This window comes from Cervus canadensis, chromosome 18, assembly GCF_019320065.1.
Source record: "Cervus canadensis isolate Bull #8, Minnesota chromosome 18, ASM1932006v1, whole genome shotgun sequence".
Lineage (NCBI taxonomy): Eukaryota > Metazoa > Chordata > Mammalia > Artiodactyla > Cervidae > Cervus > Cervus canadensis.
The window spans coordinates 36,313,707-36,337,003 of record NC_057403.1 but is presented as its reverse complement, the minus strand read 5'-3'; the positions used below and the strand labels follow the sequence as shown (position 1 = coordinate 36,337,003).

General features: G+C 38.5%; 1 protein-coding gene and 1 non-coding gene across 3 annotated transcripts in view; both read left to right on the top strand.

The window, feature by feature from the left end:
* Positions 1 to 23,297, top strand: part of TANGO6 (transport and golgi organization 6 homolog) — a 174,380-nt gene that overhangs the window by 18,471 nt on the left and 132,612 nt on the right. For both annotated transcript variants that reach the window (XM_043437929.1, XM_043437930.1), the window contains exons 5-7: positions 1,566 to 1,702; positions 4,190 to 4,352; positions 8,085 to 8,167. In XM_043437929.1, the coding sequence (XP_043293864.1) occupies positions 1,566 to 1,702; positions 4,190 to 4,352; positions 8,085 to 8,167 (383 nt within the window). The remainder of the gene's footprint in view (positions 1 to 1,565; positions 1,703 to 4,189; positions 4,353 to 8,084; positions 8,168 to 23,297) is intronic.
* TRNAG-UCC lies at positions 13,320 to 13,392 on the top strand. The gene has a single exon. It is a non-coding gene; the product is annotated as a tRNA-Gly (tRNA).

Below are 23,297 nucleotides of genomic sequence, written 5' to 3'. Positions count from 1 at the left end.
CCCAAGAGATAACAAGCTTTGGAATGAAATTTTAGATTCGTTTCCGGTTATAGTCTCTTAGTCCTCATTAAGAGAAGAAATGTTAATTATCATACTAAGTATGGTAATAGTTTTTAATTTATATTTTTTGACTTTTAAACAAAATTACATATGCACATAATTTAAAGAATCAATAGGTCTATAATGCTTTTAGAGAAAAATAGCAGTCCTTAGCAGCTTTCCACTCCATTTCCCATCCCCAGAAACAACCACTTGGCACATTTTGAGCAGGTTTCTTCTGATATTTACCTCTTTTTTCTAACCATAATCCTTATATTAAAAAATATTTCACTGGAGTGGATGTGCCTGGTAATTTTTGAATGGATAGCAGGCATTTTAATTTAACACTGCCAGATGCTGTATTTTGTTGAGTTCCTTTGTTGGGTTTTGTGCTAGGATGCAGTTAATTTTCTTGGTATCAGTTTGAGTCCTTCAATTCTGGCTCTTAAACCTTGTTACTGTGGGTGGATAATAGCCTTTAACCTAAGGTAATTTGGTACCAATACTAACTAAGGCGATACCTTTTTGTGATTTTACTTGATTCTGTACATACTAAGAGGCTTTTCCATGTTCACTAGTAGGAACGCTATTCTAAGCCCTGCATGACCTCTGGGGATTGTTCTCCCTACTCCTTTCTGGTGTTTCTTGCCTTGAGTTTGTCTCTCTCTCTCTCTCCCTCTCTCTCAGCACACACATACACCATACTCTGCAGAAGACTTGAGAGAGGATTCCTCTGCTGATCTCTGGAGTTCCCTCTTTGTGTAGCTTTCTCCTCTCTGCTGTTTTACCCTGAAAGCTCTAGCTGTGTTAACATCCCTGAATTCTGAACTGTGTTTCTTTAATTCAGCAACATAGCAGGCTTCATTGGATTCTCCTTTACCTGTGGTGTGGCCTCAAAACTCTCTAGGGACTTGCCTTGGCGGTCCAGTGGTTAAGACTCCATGCTCCCAGTGCAGGGGCACTGGTTCAATCCCTGGTCAGGGAACTGAGTTCCTACATGCCTCGTAGTATGTATGGACAAAAAAAAAAAAAAAATCCTCTCTGAAGGTAGTAGGCTAGGGTGTTCATGGGGCTCACCTTGTTTGTTTCCCTTCTCTTAGGGACCAGTGTCTTGGGCTGCTTTTGTCCAGTGTCTGAAAGCCACTGTTTACATATTTTTTCTAAGGGGGTAAGGTAAATCTGATACCTGTTACTCCCTAACTCTAGTTTAAGGCAGTTTGAATGACATGATGCATATAAAGAGACAGAATAATAGAAATACTAATCATTTAAAACATGTCAGTAATAAGCACAAAGAAGAAACTAGTGTTCAGATAATATGAATACTCTTATTACAATGGTTAAGTGCTATTTTTTCCTCTGAACTTGCCAGAGACCAACATCAAAAGGAAAGTACAAAGAGGTAGTTTATCTTACAGAAGAAATTAGCGACTTTCAATAGGGAAGAAAACAGTTTCTCCTCTAATTTAAGGACCTTATGTGGTGAGGTGCTATAAATTTTTGACGTCTGTATCCATTGCTGACAGCCGGGGCGGCTGGAGGGAGTGATGCTGAGGCCACAGCTGCCGACTGGAAGAAGTGTGACTTGATTGCAAAGATTTTAGCCTCTTGTCCCCAGCAGTCTCTTTCACCAGAGGATTATTATAGAGATATCTGCCCCCAGGTAAATCATGTTTCTTTTGTCTGTTTGAGGATTATCTGCTTATTTATAGAAAGAGGACTTTTAATGTTCACCTAATATTGCATTAGGGGCTTTCCCAGGGGCTCAGCGGTAAAGAATATGCCTGCAGTGATGGAGACGCGGGTTTGATCCCTGGGTGGGGAAGATCTTCTTGGAGAAGGAAATGGCAACCCACTCTAGTATTCCTGCCTGGAAAATCCTGTCTGTCCATGGTGTTGCAAAGAGTTGGATATGACTTAGTGACTAAACAACAACAATATTGAGTTAATATAATGTTTATTATTCAGTGAAGGACTTTCTTAATAACGTTAAAAACCTGTGGGAGAGACTGATGTGTTAGGCTTCCCTGATGGCTCAGTTGGTAAAGAATTCACCTGCACTGCAAGAGACCTCGGTTCAATTCCTGGTTCGGGAAGATCCCTTGGAGAAGGGGTAGGCTACCCACTCCAGTAATCTTGGGCTTCCCTTGTGGCTCAGCTGGTAATGAATCTGCCTGCAGTGCGGGAGACCTGGGTTTGATCCTTGGGTCAGGAAGATCCCCTGGAGAAGGGAAAGGCTACCCACTCCAGTATCCTGGCCTAGAGAATTCCATGGACTGTATCAATGGGGTTGCAAACAGTGAGACACGACTGAGTGACTTTCACTTCCATCATTAGTAACTGACTAGCTTGCCCTCAAAACTGGGATATGAAACTATAGTTTTGTTGTATTTATTATCTTTTCTGTGTTTTTTTATTCCCAAAGGTTTTTTTATATTTTTTAATTTTTTTTCCATTTATTTTTATTAGTTAGAGGCTAATTACTTTACAATATTGTAGTGGTTTTTGTCATACATTGACATGAATCAGCCATGGATTTACATGTGTTCCCCATCCTGTCTTTTCTGTGTTTTTAATTATTTTTTTAAAATATGTAGTAAATAAAAAAGGTAAATTAACATGGTATACAATTTTAAAAAGCACAAAAGAGTAAGCGGAAATATAAGTCTCTCTCCTGTCTCTGTACCAATTTCTTATTTATTTTGCAGAGACAATCTGTGAATCATGTGTATACAATTATATGTGTATGTATTTGTTTTTATATTCTAATTTTTACCCAAATGATAATATGCTGCACACACTATTTTTCAGTTTTGCTTTTTTCACTTAACAAGGTACCTTGGAGATATTTCATATTAAGCTGTCTCATTCTTTTTCTTGGGTGCATAGTATTTCATCACATTATGTACCATAATTTATTTAACCAGCTTCCTGTTAATGGACATTTAAATTGTTTCCATTGTTTTGCTGTTACAATGCTCCAGTTAATAGGGAAAATTTTTAGAATTGAAATGATTTGCCTAAAGAGTATATGTATTTAAATTTTTGATTGATATTATATATGTATTTGTTTTCCTACACCTTTGCCTACACTGTGTTACAAAACTTTTCTTTGTTAATCTGATAGGTGAAAATGTGTCACCACTCCACATGCTTTTAGATGTAAGCTATGCCTTTTGGAGTACAGTGTAAAGAAAGTCATTCAGCTGTTATGCTGGTCTTCAGGTTCTCATGGGGAAGCATGCATGGGAACAAATATGATGTAAAATCTTACACTGGAAGATATTAAGTAGAAATTATCTTACAGGATAAAGCTATTTACAATGATGACTAAACATTTTCTAAAACTAGTAGCTATAATTTTGGCACTTAAGGAAATGAGATAATCAAGTCATAGGTTTTACTCTTGCTGAGCCTGTTTTTGGCAGCATCACAGGTCACATACAGTTTTGAGAGAGCGGATTCTCCTGTCTACAGAACATTTGAGTCACTTTTAAGCCAGGAACAGAATGTACTTTTCTGTTGGGTGCTTAGGCTCAAACATGAGAGATCAGTGGTTTGTTTGTTTGGTTTTTGATCTTTAATGTTTATTTTTTGAGAATAAAGTAGACCCTTGGTCAGATCTGACAGGCTCTTCAGATTCTGAATATATTTATATGCCTTGACCCCATAATTGCTATTTATCATAGCAAAATTTGGGGGAAAAGCTGAATATCTGGAAATAATATTTTTAACAATATGAGAAGGTTTCAGCAATACACAAAATTGAATATTAAGTATGGTCTCAATTGAAAAGAGGAAAGAATTATACAGGGAACATATTGGAAAAAATACACCAAAAGTGTTTATAGTAATTTGGAATTTAATTTTTTTTCTTAAAAATTATTCTCCGAATTTTCTACAAATAACATATATTTTATAAATCTGATAAAATTGTTTAATAAAACGTAGCTCCTTCAGTTCTCATACCCTTTGGTGCTGGGTTGTTAAATTAATTAAAAAAAAAACAAACAGTTCTGTTGGATCAGTGTTACTGCAGTGAGTTTATTTTTTTGTGTAAAGAAATTAATGTGAAATGTGTTCTTTTCTTAGTTGTTGTAGTGCTTCTTACAAAGAGCCTGGTATTTACCTTATGGAATTTTTCTTTTAGATTTTGGATTTATTTCACTTTCAAGATAAATTGGCAGCACGACAGTTTCAGAGAGTTGCCACCACAACCTTTGTAACTATGTCAAGAGAACAGCCACAACTGGCAGCCAAGTACTTACTTCAGCCTGTGTTAGCTCCTCTTCATCAATGTTTAAATACAGCAGGTAAACAAGGAAGTTTGGTAGTTTGGGGACCCTCTAAAGGACCTTCTTCTGTGTTTTGGATTTAAATGACTTAAGTCTGTGTAGTTCAGTGTCTTTAGTTTTGTTTTTTTCTCAACTTTTTATTTTGAAAAATCCACTTCATGGAAGTTCTAAGAAGGATACATCGTCTCATCCCTATACACTTCACATAATTAACATTTTGGCATGTTTACTTTCTCTTTCTCTCTTCCTACATACATACATAATTTTTTTCCTGAACCATTTGAGAGTTAGTTCCAGACATCCTCTAATATATAGACTTTATTCAGATCTCTTATTTGTCTGAAGAATTTCTTTTATATCTGTTTTTTTAAAATTATATTGCATTTACTTATTACATTAATTCTTTAATGTAGAATAGATCCCTAATGGTCTTTCACTCTGACGCTTTTGAAGCCCAGGTTATAGACTCTTTTTCAGTTTGTATTTGTCTAATTGTTTCCTTGTGATTAGATCTAGGTTAAACATTTTGGCAGGAAACTGTATCTGATTTTATTTTTCAGTCCATCAGGTTATGGACACATGTCATCAGTTTATTCCATTAGTGAAGTTACATGTGATTATTTGATTAAGGTGGTAGCAACCAGATTTATCAACTGTAAAAATACCTTCCTCCCTTTTTAATTAATAATATTCTATGGGATGGTCGACATATGAGACAGTGTGAATATCCTGTTTCCGAACAGTCCTTCATACTGTGGTTTGGTATCCCCTGATAATTTTTGCCAATGAAATGATGACGTTCTTTTTTTTTTTTTTAATTGTTTCTATTTTGTTAGTTGATATTCTTCTGTAAGGAAGAGCTTTTTTTCCTCCTTGCCTCATCTCTTTAAAAAAAATTTTATCTAAATACCCATACAGATTCAGATTCTTCTTTAATTCAGTGGATGACTGAATATTCCTATATTCATTTTGATGCTCACATTTTCCCAGATTTGGCCAGAGAGTTTAAGTGTGTGTCTGTTTTTTATTTTTAATTGGAAGATAATTACTTTACAGTGTTGTGTTGGTTTCTACCCTACAACAACAGGAATCAGTCATAACTGTATATATACATCCCCTCCCTCTTGAGCCTCTCCCTCCCTTGTGTTTTAATGTCTTTTAACCACTTCCCTCTGTATATTTTCATGCTTTATTGAGGTTAGTACTAGGATACAGAGTATCATTTCAGCATTTTTAGTGAGTTTTTTAAAAAAAACAAAACCTTTCCATAATAGTATTTTCTGAGTTTCAAAATAAAGAGAAAAATTGATGTGTGGTTAAGCCCAGTTTAGTTCTGTGTAGACTTTGTATAGAAGTCATTTATAGTATAAATGTTTCTGAATGTGTGAAGAGGGGTTTAAGTTCAGTTCAGTCGCTCAGTCGTGTCCGACTCTTTGTGCAGCACGCCAGGCATCCCAGGCATCACCAACTCCTGGAGTTTACTCAAACTCATGTCCATTGAGTCAGTGATGCCATCCAATCATCTCATCCTCTGTTGTCCCCTTCTCCTCCCGTCTTCAATCTTTCCCAGCATCAGGGTCTTTTCCAATGAGTCAGCTCTTTGCATCAGGTGGCCGAAGTACTGGAGTTTCAGCTTCAGCATCAGTCCTCCCAGTGAATATTCAGTGGATGAGAATAAAGAAAGCCTGATTCTTGTGCTAGTAAAGCTTCACCAAATTGAGCTTTGGTGAAGTGAAACTTGTGATTATTCAAACATGATAAACATGATATTTGAATAAATAATTAAAATTCCTTTATGTATTTAATAGAAATCTAGTCTGGGATTAGTGTATTCCTCAAAAAATGACTCAAGAAATGAGATATTATTTCTATTGGCACTCGTCATCAAGGCCTAGGACTTCATTTATATCTAATTTCATGTGAGACCATACCTCATTCCTAGTCTGTTTATCTTCTTGCCTGTGACTGACCAGGTATTTCCTTTAGTCTGGAGCAGTTGTTCTCAGTGTGTGGTCCCAGGACCAGAAGCATCAGCATCACCTGGGAATTTATTAGAAATACAACTTTTTGGGCTCCGCCTCAGACCTACAGAGTTAGAAACTCTGATGTTGGGCCCAGGACTGTTTTGACCGGCCCACTAGGTAATTCAAGTGTGTGTTCCGGTTTGAGCCCTGGTCTAGAGCACTAGGGCTTCCCAGGTAGTGCAGTGGTAAAGAATCTGCCTGGAGTGCAGGAGACCTGGGTTCAATCCCTGGGTTGGAAAGATCCCCTGGGGAAGGGAATGGCAACCCACTCCAGTATTCTTTGCCTGGAGAATTCCATGGACAGAGGAGCCTGGCGGGCTATGGGGTCGCAAGAGTCAGACATAGCTGAGTGACTGACACTACTGCTAGAGCAGTATGCTTGGGAGGCCTCGATTCAGTCCAGTTGTGGGTCAGTTATTTTTGTCCTGTTTCTTGTTCATTCATTCAAAGAATATTTATTGAGCATCTCTTTACCAGGCATTCTCATGCGTTAGGTTACATCTGTTATGCCAGCTACATGTTTTGCATATAACATCTGTTGATAACAAAAAGGACTGAGTTAGAATATGACTGATCTTATACGTAAACCCCATCATTGCCACTGGAAAACAATCTAACTTACACGCTTTCTTATTTGTTTTTCATATTATAGCACATTTTTTAGGGATATGTAGCAAATATGATGAATTACCATATTTTATCAATCCCAAGATGCACTTTTTTTTCACATTAAAAAAACTTTATTTTGGAAATCTCTTTCACATTGTAGCAACTCTAATATCTAGCTGCGTCTCACTATCATTGTTGGCCAGGTAGCAACTGTGATATTGTCTATGCCTGCAAGTGAGTGTTAAAACTTGTAGAATGGATGTCAGTGACTTTGAAGAAAACTATGATGACAGTAGTAAAGCCAAGGGCTCTTGAGGATATCACACCACTGCACTCTGTGGCTCAGAGGTCAGTATATTACGGCACAACACGGATACCAGAAATGTTTCAGAAGACGTGGACACTAATTAATGGGAAGTTTTAATTCTTTATCCTGTTTATTCCAATTATTTAGCTTTTATCAGGAATGATAGGGACTTCCCCTGGCGATCCAGTGGCTAGGGCTCCATGCCTCCATTGTAGGGGGCACAGGTTCAATCCCTGGTCAGGGAACTAAGATCCTGTATGCCATGCAGAATAGCAAAAAAAAAGAATGATATATAACAAAACTGTGTAAAATAAATCTAAGTTCTCTTAATATAATTTTTTTATAAAGCTCTGTTTTAAAAGTTCAGCTTTTAAATTTTAAATTTTTATATTTTTAAAATTCAAATTAAACAAATTTTTTAAATTTAAATTAAAAAAATTTTTAATTTTATAGGGAAAATTTCAAATACATGCACAGAGAATAGTATAATGAACATCTGTGTACCAATAACCCAGATACAACTATTGATTCTGCCATTTTCATTTAATTTAATTTGCAACTTCCCACTCATTAATTTAAAATTAGAATTCTAAGTGATAATGTTTCATAAGTTACTTGGAAGTGCTTTTTTTTCCCTTTCTTATTGATACATAAAATAACAATGCATGTTTGTAATCAGTGAAACATTCTATATTGTAACCATGTTGATTTTCTAATTTTAGCTGTTGCTTCCCAGACTTTCTAGTAAAGTATTTTTCCTTAGGCCCATTGAGATGCTAAGCATAAGTAATTTTGTTTTTTGTCCTTTAGAGATTCCAGAGAGTGATGTGGTGCCAGGCACCATTTTGGTGACAGAAGAACAACTTAGTAGATGTATTGAGGATATATATAAGGTTGGTAATTTAAGTCACTAATATTTTTAGTTAATATTTGTACTTAGTCTTTTAAAATAATTTTGTCTTTTAAATTGATACTTCAAGATTGGAATTACTAATCTTAAATTCTAAACCATCAAAATCTTTTTACTTTGAAAATTGGAAAGTATAAGCTGTTAATTTTATCATTTACTTTGAATCTTAAGCAGTTCAGATTCTCTTAAGTGCATATGCCACTGATGAAAGCATATCCTTAGAAGAAATTGATAAAGGCATTTGCAATACTGTAGGCTTCCTAAACATGTATGATAATATTGAATCTACTTTATAGTTTTTGATCGAATCATCATCATGAAGAAGTAAGTTTGAGTAAATGAGTTATGGAAATGACTTCCTAAATATACTGTAAAAGTGAAAAAATATTTATACAAATTATATGTTCTCTATGATTATAATCTTAAATATATATGAAATACATCTTTTGGACAAAAATGAAATCCATTACTGTTAGGCCCAGATGTCATTGGGGTAAATACTCTTCTTTAAAGTTTATTTCAGTACATTTATACTGATATCATACTGTTGAAAACATTTACAAGAGTAAATAGCTTTCAGAATTATATTTCATGTTAAAAGGTACAGCTGCATTGGGAATATCATTTGGCAGTTCCCACTCCAGTACTCTTGCCTGGAAAACTCCATGGATAGAGGAGACTGGTGGGCTACAGTCCATGGGGTCGCAAAAAGTCAGACGTGACTGGGCAATTTCACTTCACTAAAAAGTTAAACATGGAGTTATCATCAGTTCAGTTCAGTTCAGTCACTCAGTTGTGTGCGACACTTTGCGATCCCATGAATCGCAGCATGCCAGGCCTCCCTGTCCATCACCAACTCCTGGAGTTTACTCAAACTCATGTCCATTGAGTTGGTGATGCCATCCAGCCATCTCATCCTCTGTCGTCCCCTTCTCCTCCTGCCTCCAATACCTCCCAGCATCAGGGTCTTTTCCAGTGAATCAACTCTTTGCATAAGGTGGCCAAAATATTGGAGTTTCAGCTTCAGCATCAGTCCTTCCAATGAACACCCAGGACTGATCTCCTTTAGGATGGACTGGTTGGATCGCCTTGCAGTCCAAGGGACTCTCAAGAGTCTTCAACATCACAGTTCAAAACCAATTTTTTGGCACTCAGCTTTCTTCACAGCCCGACTCTCACATCCATACCTGACCACTGGAAAAACCATAGCCTTGACTAGACGGACCTTTGTTGGCAAAGTAATGTCTCTGCTTTTTAATATGCTGTCTAGGCTGCTTATAACTTTCCTTCCAAGGAGTAAGCGTCTTTTAATTTCATGGCTGCAATCACCATCTGCAGTGATTTTGGAGCCCCCAAAAATAAAGTCAGCCACTGTTTCCACTGTTTCCCCATCTATTTCCCATAAAGTGATGGGACCAGATGCCATGATCTTAGTTTTCTGAATGTTGAGCTTTAAGTTATCATAGGACTGAACAGTTCCACTCATAGTTATGTACCCAAGTGAAGTGAAAATATGTTCATACGAAATCTGGACACACATGTTTATAGCATCATTATTCATACTAGCTCAACTGTTAAAGAATCTGCCTGCAACGCAGGAGACCTGGGTTCGATCCCTGGGTTGGGAAGGTCCCCTGGAGAAGGGAAAGGCTACCACTCCTATTCTGGCCTGGTCGCAAAGAGTTGGACACAACTGAGCGACTTTCTTCTTCTATTCATAATAGCCAAAATGTGAAAATAACAGATGTCTGTCAGCTGATGAATGGATTAACAAGTGTGGTATATTCATATAATGGAATATTTTTCATCCATAAAATGGAATGAAGTACGGATATACATGTTTCAGCATGAATGAGCACTTTAAAATTGTGATTTTTTAATTTTTAAAGAAACTAGATACAAAAGAGTATTCATCATGTGATTCCACTTAAATGAAATGTTCACACTAGGCAAATTCACAGATACAGAAAGTAGGTTAGTAGTTGCCAGAGGCTGGGTCTGGGGAATTGGGAGTGGCTGATAATGGGAATGGGGTTTCTTTCTGAGGTAAGAAAAATGTTCTGGAGTTAAATAGTGGTGAGGTTGTACAATTTTGTGAAAATACTAAAGATCACTGAATTGTACATTTTAAGAGAGTGAATTTTATGGCCTATGAATTTAATTTCAATAATTAAAAAAATTTATTCCAAATTTACTTCTTTTCTATGGCAGTAAATTAAATATTTTAGAGTAAATTTAAAAAATTTTACTTTGTAGTGAAATGGTTCAAACAAACCAAAAAATTATGAAGAATCAAACCTTTATGCACCAACTCTATTTAAAAAAATTACATGTTACCAATTCAGTTGAAATCTTCTGTCAGCCCATTCCTGATCACATTTCCCTTGCTCCTCACCCTATGGGATCACTATCCTGAATTTGTATTTATTTTTCCTTAGGCTATTTTTAGTACTGTGCATGATTTTAAATTTTATTTAAGTGGCATTGTAATATATATATGTAAATTAAATCCATTCGTTTCCACTACCAGATATTAGTCCACTTTATAATCATATCACCTATTTGTTTATTCTTCTCTTGATGGATGGACATTTGAGTTGTTTCCAGGGAGTTTTGTCTATCTGTTGAGTGCATTGTGGTTTTAATTAGTAGCTAGTTCTCTTATTACTAGTGAGGTTAAACATTTTTTTTGTCTTTTGGTTCATTAGTATTATCTCTTCTTTAACTTGCCTGTTCATATATTTTACCCATTTTAATAACTGAGTTCAGTTCAGTCTCTCAGTCGTGTTTGACTCTTTGCAGCCACATGAACCACAGCATGCCAGGCCTCCCTGTCTATCACCAACTGCTGGAGTCTACCCAAATCCATGTCCATTGAGTCGGTGATGCCATCCAACCATCTCATCCTCTGTCGTCCCCTTCTCCTCCTGTCCTCCTCCTCCATGTCCACTGAGTCGGTGATGCCATCCAACCATCTCATCCTCTGTCGTCCCCTTCTCCTCTTGCCCTCAATCTTTCCCAGCATCAGGGTCTTTTCAAATGAGTCAGCTCTTCGTATCAGGTGGCCAAAGTATTGGAGTTTCAGGTTCAGCGTCAGTCCTTCCAATGAACACCCAGGACTGATCTCCTTTAGGATGGACTGGTTGGATCTCCTTGCAGTCCAAGGGACTCTCAAGAGTCTTCTCCAACACCACAGTTCAAAAGCATCAATTCTTCTGTGTTCAGCTTTCTTTATAGTCCAAATCTCACATCCATACATGACTACTGGAAAAACCATAGCCTTGAGTAGATGGACCTTTGTCGACAAAGTAATGTCTCTGCTTCTTAATATGGTGTCTAGGTTGGTCAGAACTTTCCTTCCAAGGAGTAAGTGTCTTTTAATTTCATGGCTGCAGTCACCATCTGCAGTGATTTTGGAGCTCCAAAAAATAAAGTCAACCACTGTTTCCCCTGTCTCCCCATCTATCTGCCATGAAGTGATGGGACCAGATGCCATGATCTTAGTTTTCTGAATGTTGAGCTTTAAGCCAACTTTTGACTCTCTTCTTTCACTGTCATCAAGAGACTCTTTGGTTCTTCTTCACTTTCTGCCATAAGGGTGGTGTCATCTGCATATCTGAGGTTATTGATATTTCTCTCGGCAATCTTTTTTTTTTTCTTCTCTCGGCAATCTTGATTCCAGCTTGTGCTTCCTCCAGCCCAGCATTTCTCTTGATGTACTCTGCATATAAATTAAATAAGCAGGGTGACAATATACAGCCTTGACGTACTCCTTTTCCTATAATTATTTGTCTCTTTAAAATATTTTTATAATAAACTTTTTTTAATAAAACAGCCTTATTGAAATATACTTTACAGATAAAAAAGTTTTAAGTATATGATTCAGTTATTTTTCAGTAATTTTACAGAGTTGTGAGTCTCTCATCCCAGTGCAGTTTTAACATTTCTATCACCCCAGGAAGATCCTTTGTGCCTACGTATAGTCACTTTTTGTTCCCACCTCTAATCCCCAACAACCGTTAATCTTCTCTATATCTCTGTGGATTTGCCTTTTGTGAATATTTTATATGAGGGAATCATGCAACATGTGTTCTTTTGTGACTGGCTGCTTTTTCTCTCTTAGCATCGTGTTTCTGTGGTCCATCCAGGTTGTTGCATGAGTTAACATTTTGGCCCTTTTTTTTTTTTTTTGGCCCTTTTTATTGTAAGTAAAATATTTAATCTTATGAGTATTTAACATACTCTATTTGTCATCAGTTGATGGTCTTTTGCATTAGAGTAAATCTGTTTTTTAGACAACTTTATGAGATATATTTTACATAATATACATTTACCCATTTACAGTATGCAAATCAGTGGCCTTTTAGAATATTCACAGATATGTGCTGCTGTCATCACAGTCAACTTTAGGACATTTGTTACCTCATAAGAAATCTACACCATTCCCCACATCCCAGGCTAGGCAGCCACTAATCTACTTTGTGTCTATAGGGATTAACCTGTTTTGTACACTGCATATGAATGGAATCATACAGTATGTAGTCTTTTGTGATTTCCTTCTTGCTTCCCTGATAGCCTAGTTGGTAAAGAATCCGCCTGCAATTCAGGAGACCCTGGTTCGATTCCTGGGTTGGGAAGATCTGCTGGAGAAGGGAAAGGCTGCCCGCTCCAGTATGCTGGCCTGGAGAATTTCATGGACTGTATAGAGTTGGACACAACTCAGTGACTTTCACTTTCACTTAAAATGATGCTTTAAAGGTTCATCTCTATTATAGCATGAAGCAGCACTTCACTCCTTTTCATTGCTGAATAGTATTCTGTTGTAGGTTGTACCTTATTTTGTTTATCCATTCACCATTTGGTGGACATTTGGGTTGTTTCTACATTTTGACTATTATGAATAATGCTGCTCTGGACATTCATGTGTAAGTGATTGTGTGTCCATACGTTTTCATTTCTCATCCCTGGAAGTGGAATTGCTGTATCGTATGGTAATCCTGTGTTTTTATCATTTGTGGTACTGTCAGATCATTTTCCAATGTGTCTGTACCATTTTACATTGCTCCCAGCAGTGTATAAGGGTATAAAGTTGATCTTAGGTCATATTCTTTCAGATAAAAAGGCAGATGTGGACTTCCCTGGTGGTCCAGTGGTTAGGACTCTGTACTTCCAATGTAGGGGGCTCAGGTTAAATCCCTGGTCAGGGAGCTATGGTCCCAAATGCCACGTGGCATGGCCAAAAGGAAACCCAGAAGGAAGGCAGATGCTTTTGGTTTGGTTTACGCTTTATGTATGATGCTAATAAATTGGTAGATATAAATGCATGCTGCTTAAAAATTCAAAACTCATTCTCTGTAACAGTCACTTTTTACTAAAATTTGATGTTTACTACCCTTTTATTAAATTTTGCTGTTGAAAAAAATAGAGTATAACTTTCATAGCATTGACCTGCACACAAGTACAGAATTTAATTGTTCATGGATAAAACAAGACATGATGATTTAGTGGCTATAATACTGTTTGTTTTCATTTAATGCCTCATTGGAGACATATGAAAAGGAAGTTCTTATATCCTGTTATACTTGTTAGTAGGCAAGTACTTTTCAGATAACATGAAGACAAGAAATTATACAGAACAGTCTAGAAAGCAAACGTTCTGAATTAGAGAATAAGGCCCAAATAACTTTTAGAAAGATTATCTTCAGTCATATTCCAGCTAAGAAATACTATGATGAAAAATAGTAAAATAGCCTGGTGTGGAATGTTAGAAAGACTTGAAAGTGCTGGTAGGGATAGGACTAATTTTGACTAAACTTTGGTACAAACTCCTCGTAGTGTTCAGTGGAAGTCAATAAATTGCTTTTAGAAGAAAAAGAAAGCAAGACAACTTCTTTCTGGCAAGTGAAATAGCCTCTAAAAATCAAAGAGATGGAGAAATAGTGAGTCCTGTCCATTTCTCCTATTCTTGCCCCCCATGAGGGGGAAAAATCCCCTCATAGCTCAGTGAACAGTTGAGTGAAGTAAAAACTTCCTGAAGAGACAGGCAAAACATTAGTTTGTTGTAGACACTTGATTATGCACAAGGACTGGGACCGTCTTGAAAGCAGGAAGGGGTACAAAAGGGTAATTATTCCCTCTACAAGGTTTTGGCAGCTCAGCTGTGAAGGGAAAACAGAGGAAATGTGTATGTTGGAGGAAAATGGTAAACATGGTGTAAAATTGAGCAACAAAGAGTGTGTTGTCTTTATTAACTTTCTGCTAATACTAAATTATAGAGTACAGCTCAAAGGCAGGAAATAAGGAAAACATCTGGGGTGGTTGAATTGATCCAGCAACTCACTCAGAAACAAGAGAGGGTACAAGAGGGTGTTTTAATTTTAGAGAGGCATTTGGGAACGTTTCCAGCTCTGGTGTTCGCTCTCTTTCTTTTCGTGCCTTTTTAACAGACTGATTGCGATGGCGCTCACATACCACACAGTTTACCCGTTTACGTGCTCAGTTCAGTTTTTTTGGTATATTCACAGTGCTTTGCAGCCATCACCACAATCTAAGTTTAGAATATTTTTGTGCCCCTAAAGAAGTCTATATCCTTCTATGGTGAAACAGATCACCAGCCCAGGTGGGATGCATGAGACAAGTGCTCGGGCCTGGTGCACTGGGAAGACCCAGAGGAATCGGGTGGAGAGGGAGGTGGGAGGGGGGATCGGGATGGGGAATACGTGTAAATCTATGGCTGATAAATATCAATGTATGACAAAACCCACTGAAATGTTGTGAAGTAATTAGCCTCCAACTTAAAAAAAAAAAAAAATAGAAAAAAAAGAATAGGAAAAAAAAAAAAAAAAGAAGTCTATATCTTGTAGCTGCTACCTCCCTTTCTCCTTGCTTTGCCCCAACCCTAGGCGACCACTAATCTACTTTCTATTTCTATAGATTTGCCTATTCTGGATATTTTATGTAAATGAAATTATATAATATATGGTCTTTTGTAGTTGACTCTTCAGTGTTTGATGGTTTTTTAAGAAATATTTATTTGACCTTGATTTATGTTTCCCTCACGGCTAATGAGGCATACTTCCCTGGTGGCTCAGTGGTAAAGAATCTGCCTGCAGTATAGGAGACACAGGTTCAATCCCCAGGTTGGAAAGATCCCCTGGAGAAGGAAATGGCTACCCATTCCAGTATTCTTGCCTGGGAGGTCCTGTGGACAGAGGAGCCTGGGAGGTTATAGTCCATGGGGTCGCAAAAAGAGTCAGACCCAACTTAGCAACTAAATAACAACATCACGGCTAATGATGTTGAACAGCGTGTCATGTGCTTACTGGCCATTTGCACGTCTTCCTTGGAGAAATTTCTATTAAGAGCCTTTGCCTATTTTTATATTGGGTTATTATCTTTTTGTTATTGGTGGATTGTGGAGTGGGACTCACTCTCACCAGCAGCTTTCTCTGAAGAAATCTTCCTCATCAGTCACTTCTTGGTCTCCACACCTTTGATCTTTCCTTCCCTCTTTCCAAATGAGGAGTTTTTATAATCTTGATCGCATCATAGTCTGGTGTCTTACTTTGGAGTTTTAAGTCCATTTTATCTTGTTGCTTTACTTGACATTTCCAATTTAACATCCCATGTCACCTGTGTTATGACAGATGTCCAACTGGCTGCCCTGTTAGTCTTATTCAAAGTCCCTTAGTCCTCAGAGCCAGTTTCATTTCTGCTTTATACATAGTCCTGATCAGACTGGTTATCTTTTAAAGACCACAGCAGAATTAGAAGTAACAGAAGTTAAACTGACTAAGGCACAGTGACAAGAGCACTGTGACAAGAAAGGAGACACAAAAATATACCCCCAAAGGGTATAAAATTAGTTGAAAAACAAAGTATTTTGTGTTCAGTGTACTTTAAGAAGGCAAGGGTTACACACAATTCATCTTAGATACAATTCCTTCCAAAATTGTTAGAATATAATACATCCTGGAATGTGAAGTCAAGTGGGCCTTAGGAAGCATCACTATAAACAAAGCTAGTGGAGGTGATGGAATTCCAGTTGAGCTATTTCAAATCCTGGAAGATGACGCTGTGAAAGTGCTACACTCAATATGCCAGCAAATTTGGAAAACTCAGCACTGTCCACAGGACTGGAAAAGGTCCATTTTCATTCCAGTCGCAAAGAAAGGCAATGCTAAAGAATACTCAGACTACCGCACAATTGCACTCATCTCACACGCTAGTAAAGTAATGCTCAAAATTCTCCAAGCCAGACTTCAGCAATACATGAACCGTGAACGTCCAGATGTTCAAGCTGGTTTTAGAAAAGGCAGAGGAACCAGAGATCAAATTGCCAACATCCTCTGGATCATTGAAAAAGCAAGAGAGTTCCAGAAAAACATCTATTTCTGCTTTATTGACTATGCCAAAGCCTTTGTGTGGATCACAATAAACTGTGGAAAATTCTGAAAGAGATGGGAATACCAGACCACCTGACCTGCCTTTTGAGAAACCTATATGCAGGTCAGGAAGCAACAGTTAGAACTGGACATGGAACAACAGACTGGTTCCAAATAGGTAAAGGAGTACGTCAAGGCTGTATATTGTCACCCTGCTTATTTAATTTATATGCAGAGTACATCAAGAGAAATGCTGGGCTGGAGGAAACACAAGCTGGAATCGAGATTGCCGGGAGAAATATCAATAACCTCAGATATGCATAGATGACACCACCCTTATGGCAGAAAGTGAAGAACTGAAGCGTCTCTTGACAAAAGTGAAAGGAGAGTGAAAAAGTTAGCTTAAAGCTCAACTTGCAGAAAACTAAGACCATGGCATCTGGTCTCATCACTTCATGGGAAATAGATGGGGAAACAGTGGAAACAGTGGCTGACTTTATTTTTCTGGGCTCCAAAATCACTGCAGATGGTGATTGCAGCCATGAAATTAAAAGACGCTTACTCCTTGGAAGGAAAGTTATGACCAACCTAGATAGCATATTAAAAAGCAGAGACATTACTTTGTCAACAAAGGTCCATCTAGTTAAGGCTATGGTTTTTCCAGTGGTCACTTATGGATGTGAGAGTTGGACTATAAAGAAAGCTGAGCACAGAAGAATTGATGCTTTTGAACTGTGGTGTTGGAGAAGACTCTTGAGAGTCCCTTGGACTGCAAGGAGATCCAACCAGTCCATCCTAAAGGAGATCAGTCGTGGGTGTTCATTGGAAAGACAGATGTTGAAGCTGAAAACTCCAATACTTTGGCCACCTGATGTGAAGAGCTGACTCATTTGAAAAGACCGTGATCCTGGGAAAGATTGAGGGCAGGAGGAGAAGGGGATGACAGAGGATGAGATGGTTGGATGGCATCACCAACTCAATGGACATGGGTTTGAGTAGACTCCGGAAGTTGGTGATGGACAGGGAGGCCTGGTGTGCTGTGGTTCATGGGGTCGCAAAGAGTCGGACACAACTGAGGGACTGAACTGAACTGAACTGAGCTGAAATACATTTTGATATTTAAAGGAATCAGCTACCAGCTCTCTAAATGAAAATTTTATGGCAGGAACAATGACAAGGGAAGGCACTTAACTCTTGCATCCTTCACATACGGCACGGGCTGGAGCCGGGTGACCCTTGTGGGCCAGGTGGAAAGTTCTTAGCAGTACAGGTAGTATATATACAGGCGCTGGTTGAACTGAAGTGAAAACTTGGCGTAGCCACTTGTACTTAATCTCCATAAATAATTCTTATCATTTCTAAGTGTGCTTTATTTCTGGCAAAATTAAGCTGAAAAAGGTATATGCCTCTCAAATAGCTTTTAGTTCAGTGGCATCCCTTTCTGCTCCTGCCTCTGAGTGTCTGGAGCCTGATCTCTAGAATGTTTATATTCTTTTGTCCTCCCTGGCATGAAAGGGATTCATGTATTTTTCTTTACCTACAGAGGTGAAGAGTGGCCCAGATGGCATGGAGATTGGTTCTGAGTAGGACAGGATAGAATTCCAGTTCTTGGAACTCCCTGGCATTCAAGTGGTTAAAACTCTTCACTCTCAATGCAGGGGGCCTGGTTTGATACCTGGTAGGGGGACTAAGATCTCACGTACTGTGTGACACAGCCAAGAAAAGAATTCCAGTTCTTTCTGATTAGCACATTTCTTGCTTTTAAGAGAACTGGCCAGAATCCAACACTGGCGGTGGAGGGATGTTGCCTCTCTCTATTCCTCCCTGTGCTTGCCCGAGACTCCCTCATGGCAGAGTAAGTTTTAGGACTGGAAAGCCTAGAAAGAACCTAGTTTATTTTCTACATTCTCATTTCCATTTTATCTCTCTGTTTCCAGGTTTAGGAAATCTTGACTTTAATTATCCAAGTCTTTCTCCCACCCGACTCCTGCATCTAATCTTAATGAATTTCTAATGAAAGATTGACCAGTTTATTCCTCCTTCTGAATTTTTAATGATTTGTGTGGAGTAAATTAGAATATTGCACTCTTAGAGCTGGAAGGAATTTTAGAAATTATTTAGTGTAATCCTTTTTTTTTCTTAATAGACTTTATGTTGTAGAGCAGTTTTAGGTTCACAGAAAGACTGAGTGGAAAGTACAGAGTTCCCATGTATCCCCTGCCCCCACATGTGCAAAGCTGCCCCCACTGTCAACATCCTTCACCGGATGGTGTATTTGTCACGGTGGATGAACTGACATTGACATGTCAATATCACCCTAAGTCCATAGTTTACATTAAGGTTCACCTTTGATGTGGTACATTCTTTGGGTTTTGACAAATTAATCCCTCCTTTTACAGTAAAGGTAACAAAATCCAAAAGATTGTGAAGTGACTTGTCCCAAACCATACGAGTGAGTGGCAGAGCTGGTCCCAGAACCAATGTTTCCTTCTCTCTTTCTCTCTTACTCTCTTTCTTTGTTTAGAAAGATAATATTTGCACAAGGTACAAATTTAATAAGTGCCAAAGGCTCTGCAGTGAGACATTAGTCTCCCTTTCACCTGTGGACGCTCCCTAAAGGCAGTCATTCTTTCTGGATGTTTCCGTCTCCTGTTGAACTGTAACCTTGAATAACATGCAAAGGACTGAAAAAAAAAATCCTTCAAGGATGTGGGAAATTCAAGCAGTAAATTTTTTAAATGCTGCAGTTCAGATTCTGTGGTATAATGTAGTGAAAGCACTTGGCTTTTTGAGTCAAATAGACTTAAGATTGGAATTTGGCTCCAGGGTTGACTATCCAGGTGATGTTAGGTCACTTAAATTTGACACTTGAGTTGCCTACTGGATGAATAAAGTAACTTTTGGTAGGCTCATTATATTCTATAATAGGTGCTCAAAAAACATCAGTTCCTTTTTGGTTCAGGGAAACTCTTTTTAAAAGACTATTTTATGCATTATGCTCTGAAAGCATGAACAGTACAAAGTACTATATTAAGTAACTTGCTGGGTTCTTCTGCTTCTTACAAGTCTTAATTAAACTCAGTAAGTGCATTAGAAATTCTGGAACACTACTAATCAAAAGGATCACTGGGATATTTTAGAAGTCAGCATTTGACTAGTTTAATCTTTAACAGGGGTAAAATCAAGTTCCAGCCTGTATTGAATTTCAGTGTTAGGATTTAGTCAGCTTGATTCTGAATAGCCTCATCATATTTGTATTTCCATACATGTACATCCCTGCAGAAGATAAGGCCATAAATTAAGAAAACTGTTCCATTTACAGTAGCAGCAACAAGAATAAAATATTTAGGACTAAATTTAACATTTGCATGTGGCTGTAAATTTTACAAAATATTTTAACATGAATTACCTTAATCAGTGCTTATGCTAAAAGCTTAATGCCTACATTATACATGAGGAAACTGGGACCTGGAGAGGTTTAAATGTGTTCACTTACTGTGTAGATTTGAGCAACCATATAGGTGGCGAAACAAAGTTCACACCCATGTTTCCTTTTTTTTTTCAATTAAAGTATTTACTGAATTTGTTACAATATTGCTTCTGTTTTATGTGTTTTTTTTAGGGGGGGGCAGGCCATGAGACATGTAGGATCTTAGTTCTCCAACCAGGGATTGAACCCACACCCCCTGCATTGGAAGCTCGGAGTCTAAACCAATGGACCACCAGGTGCTCTTTCAGTGCTTCCCGGTGCTTTTGCAGCTACTCTGCAGGGGTGTCTAAGGGATGTCTTTAACAATGTGATGGAAGTCTATGAAATGAGCACATGAGGGCTGCTTTCTGTTTTGTTTTGCTTTGAAACAAAAACATATTTATTCTTAATACTTTTGACTGTTTTGTTTCCTCCTAGTTTTTCCTTTCTTTTAAAATTCAGATTTCCAGTCAATCTTCCCAGAGAAACTCAGTCCTCCAGACATGAAGCTAGATGCTGAACAAGTCAATAGAATAAAATCAAGCTTCCTATTCAATCTGCTCTTCCTTCCATGGCTGAAGTTCTGTGATTCTGTTTGGTTAATTGGCATTGATTGATAATTTCTAGATGCTGCAGCTTTTGTTTAAAGAAAAAATGAAAATAGAGAGGGCATTGTAACTTCCCCACAAAAATAGAACTTTTGAGAAAGTAAAGAGCATCCAGTCTACTTTGTTCATTTGATTCAGTCAATCAGATGCCAGAAAGTTTACCAAGTACCTACTGAATGCCACTCTGCTCACTTTACAAGTAGGGAAATGATTAAGAATCAGCTGCTACCTTCAGGGAGCTCCCAATCAAGCAAAGAAAGAGTTACAGTAGAGTGTGATTTATAGGTAAGAGCACCCAGAAACATGCCTCTCTTACTTGTCAGAGCAGCAGTCCTCTAGATTTAGATGAAGGATTGTGAGGCTTAACCACAGACGCCTCTTCCCAGGGCTGGATCTGTAATAGTAGGCCAAGATGCATTCCTAAATGGATGTGGAAATCCCCAAAAAGGAACGAGGAAATCCCGAGGCTGCCAGTGGGGTCACTGGTACCCATCTGTCTCCTTGTCTAATCTTTTCTGAGCTGTTTTGGTTTTACAGAATACACACTGGTCTCTTATTTTGCCCCTGTGTCTTGTCCTATGCATTTATACTGAAAAAGTCACAAGTTGTTATAGAAATCCCACTTTTCTTCAAAGCACCATTTCACTTTTTCTCAGAGAGCCTTTTTCACACCGAAGAATTAAAAAGATACCTTGGGAGTCTGTGTCTCCCGTCCCTGCTTTAGCTTTCCCATCTCTTGGTATTTTGTGTGGTGATCCCTAGTTGTACAGATACCTTAAGTACCCTTGAGGTACCAGGAAACCTTTCACCTAAACAGGATTTCATCTTTAGAGTATTAACTTCAGAACTAATGGAACAGAGAGCATGTGAGGAAAGGTTAGAAATTTTTTATATCTTAGTCAAGTTGAAGAGTCAGTGTTTCAAATATTTGGGGGTAGGGAGGAATGGTTAATTTTTTTCAGCTAGTCTTACTGCTCAATGGCCGACCAGAAAAGTATAGACCACCATGAGCAAACTTGCAGTCCAGTCAGAGAATACTAGATGAGATAGGAAAGAGTTTTAAAACGTGATTAAATCAACCTCTTTATTTTTCTGAACCTGCCTGCAGTGCAGGAGACCGTGTTCAATCCCTGGGTCAGAAAGATCCTCTGGAGAAGGGATGGGCGTCCACTCCGGTATTCTTGTCTAGAGAATCCCATGGACAGAGGAGCCTGACAGGCTACAGTCTGTGGAATCGCAAAGAGTCGGACGTGACTGAGCGACTCACACTACTACTACTACTACTACGTTATTTTTCAGATAAGGAAACTAAGATTCAGAGAAGTCAATTGATTCATGTTAAATCTCTCAACAGGTCAGTGGAAGTATTTATAAGCAATCCTATGTGTAACACACCTGATAGTTTTACTGCTAAAAAAAGGAAACTTCCAAATGATGTGCAACATCTTTATCACAGGAAGAGAAATAAGATAACAAGTATTAGATTGTGTTTCAGAACTTGAATCCCCATCCCACTTTGCCTCCTAGTGAGGAGGGAAGACTGTCCACTAGAAAGAGACTGCACATAAGCATAGTCCAAGGAAATTCCACAACATTTGGGTATTAGAGTGCAGAGGTAGGGCAGTCAGATCCTCCTCTTGGTTGGGCAGGAACAACTTACGTTTGTGTCTTTGTTGCTTCTTCATTTGGTATTGTCACCAGCCTAGTGTGCAGGCAATTAGGAGGAAAACTGGCCCCAACGGTTTTTTCCATCTGTGGTGTGACTTCATTGCAAGGGTTTTTTTTCCCTAATGCATTTGGTCCTTGTCAGTGCTGGCACCAAGAGATCGGTTTGCAGCATTGGCTGAATCAGTCCAGCCTTCCGTGTCCCTTTGTGGGTCACTGAATTCCGGATACAAGTCAGGGATGTGGAACATCCACATTAAGGGGAAAGTGACCAGATTTCACTTTGGGAGTGTTAAGTGGAAGGTAATGTTAGATGTCAGGTGCAGACCACACTGTTAACCTGCATGTGAGGCAAGGGATTGGAAGGAGGGGGCTGTCCTCTGAAGAGACTGGCTACACTGTGGCCCTGGAGATTTATGGAAACCTTGATAGAAAGGGGCTATTTAAGATTCGCAGTAGAAGGAAGAGGTGGCCACACTGAGGTGCTGTCCATGGTGCCACTGGGAGCTTCGGCCCTACTTGGCAGAGGTTGCAGAAACAGGGCCATTGATAGCCTAACAAGCCGGGATCCACTGATTCTGAGGGGCTCCAGCAGGGATAAAGTTGGGATGGGTTAGGGATTGAAGAAAGAAAAATATTATTCACAAGAGGAGATCAGTATTGGGAGGCTGTGGGATATATGCTTTGCTCTTTTTTTTACTGATAAAATACACATAACATAAAATTATACATTTTGCATATTAAAATGTATAATTCAGTGGCATTCACAGTGCTGCACAGCCGTCGTCAGCACCACTGGCTGGCTCCAGAACTTTTTCATCACCCCAAATGTAAACCCCATACCCATTAAGCATTCGGATCCCACTTCTCCCTCCCTTCAACCCTGGGAGCTGCTAGTCTGTTTTCTGTCTCTGGGCTGTGCATGGCTTTTATGTTAGACAGATCTGGGTTCATCCTGGCCCTGCCAATTCCTAACAGTCTGCCTTT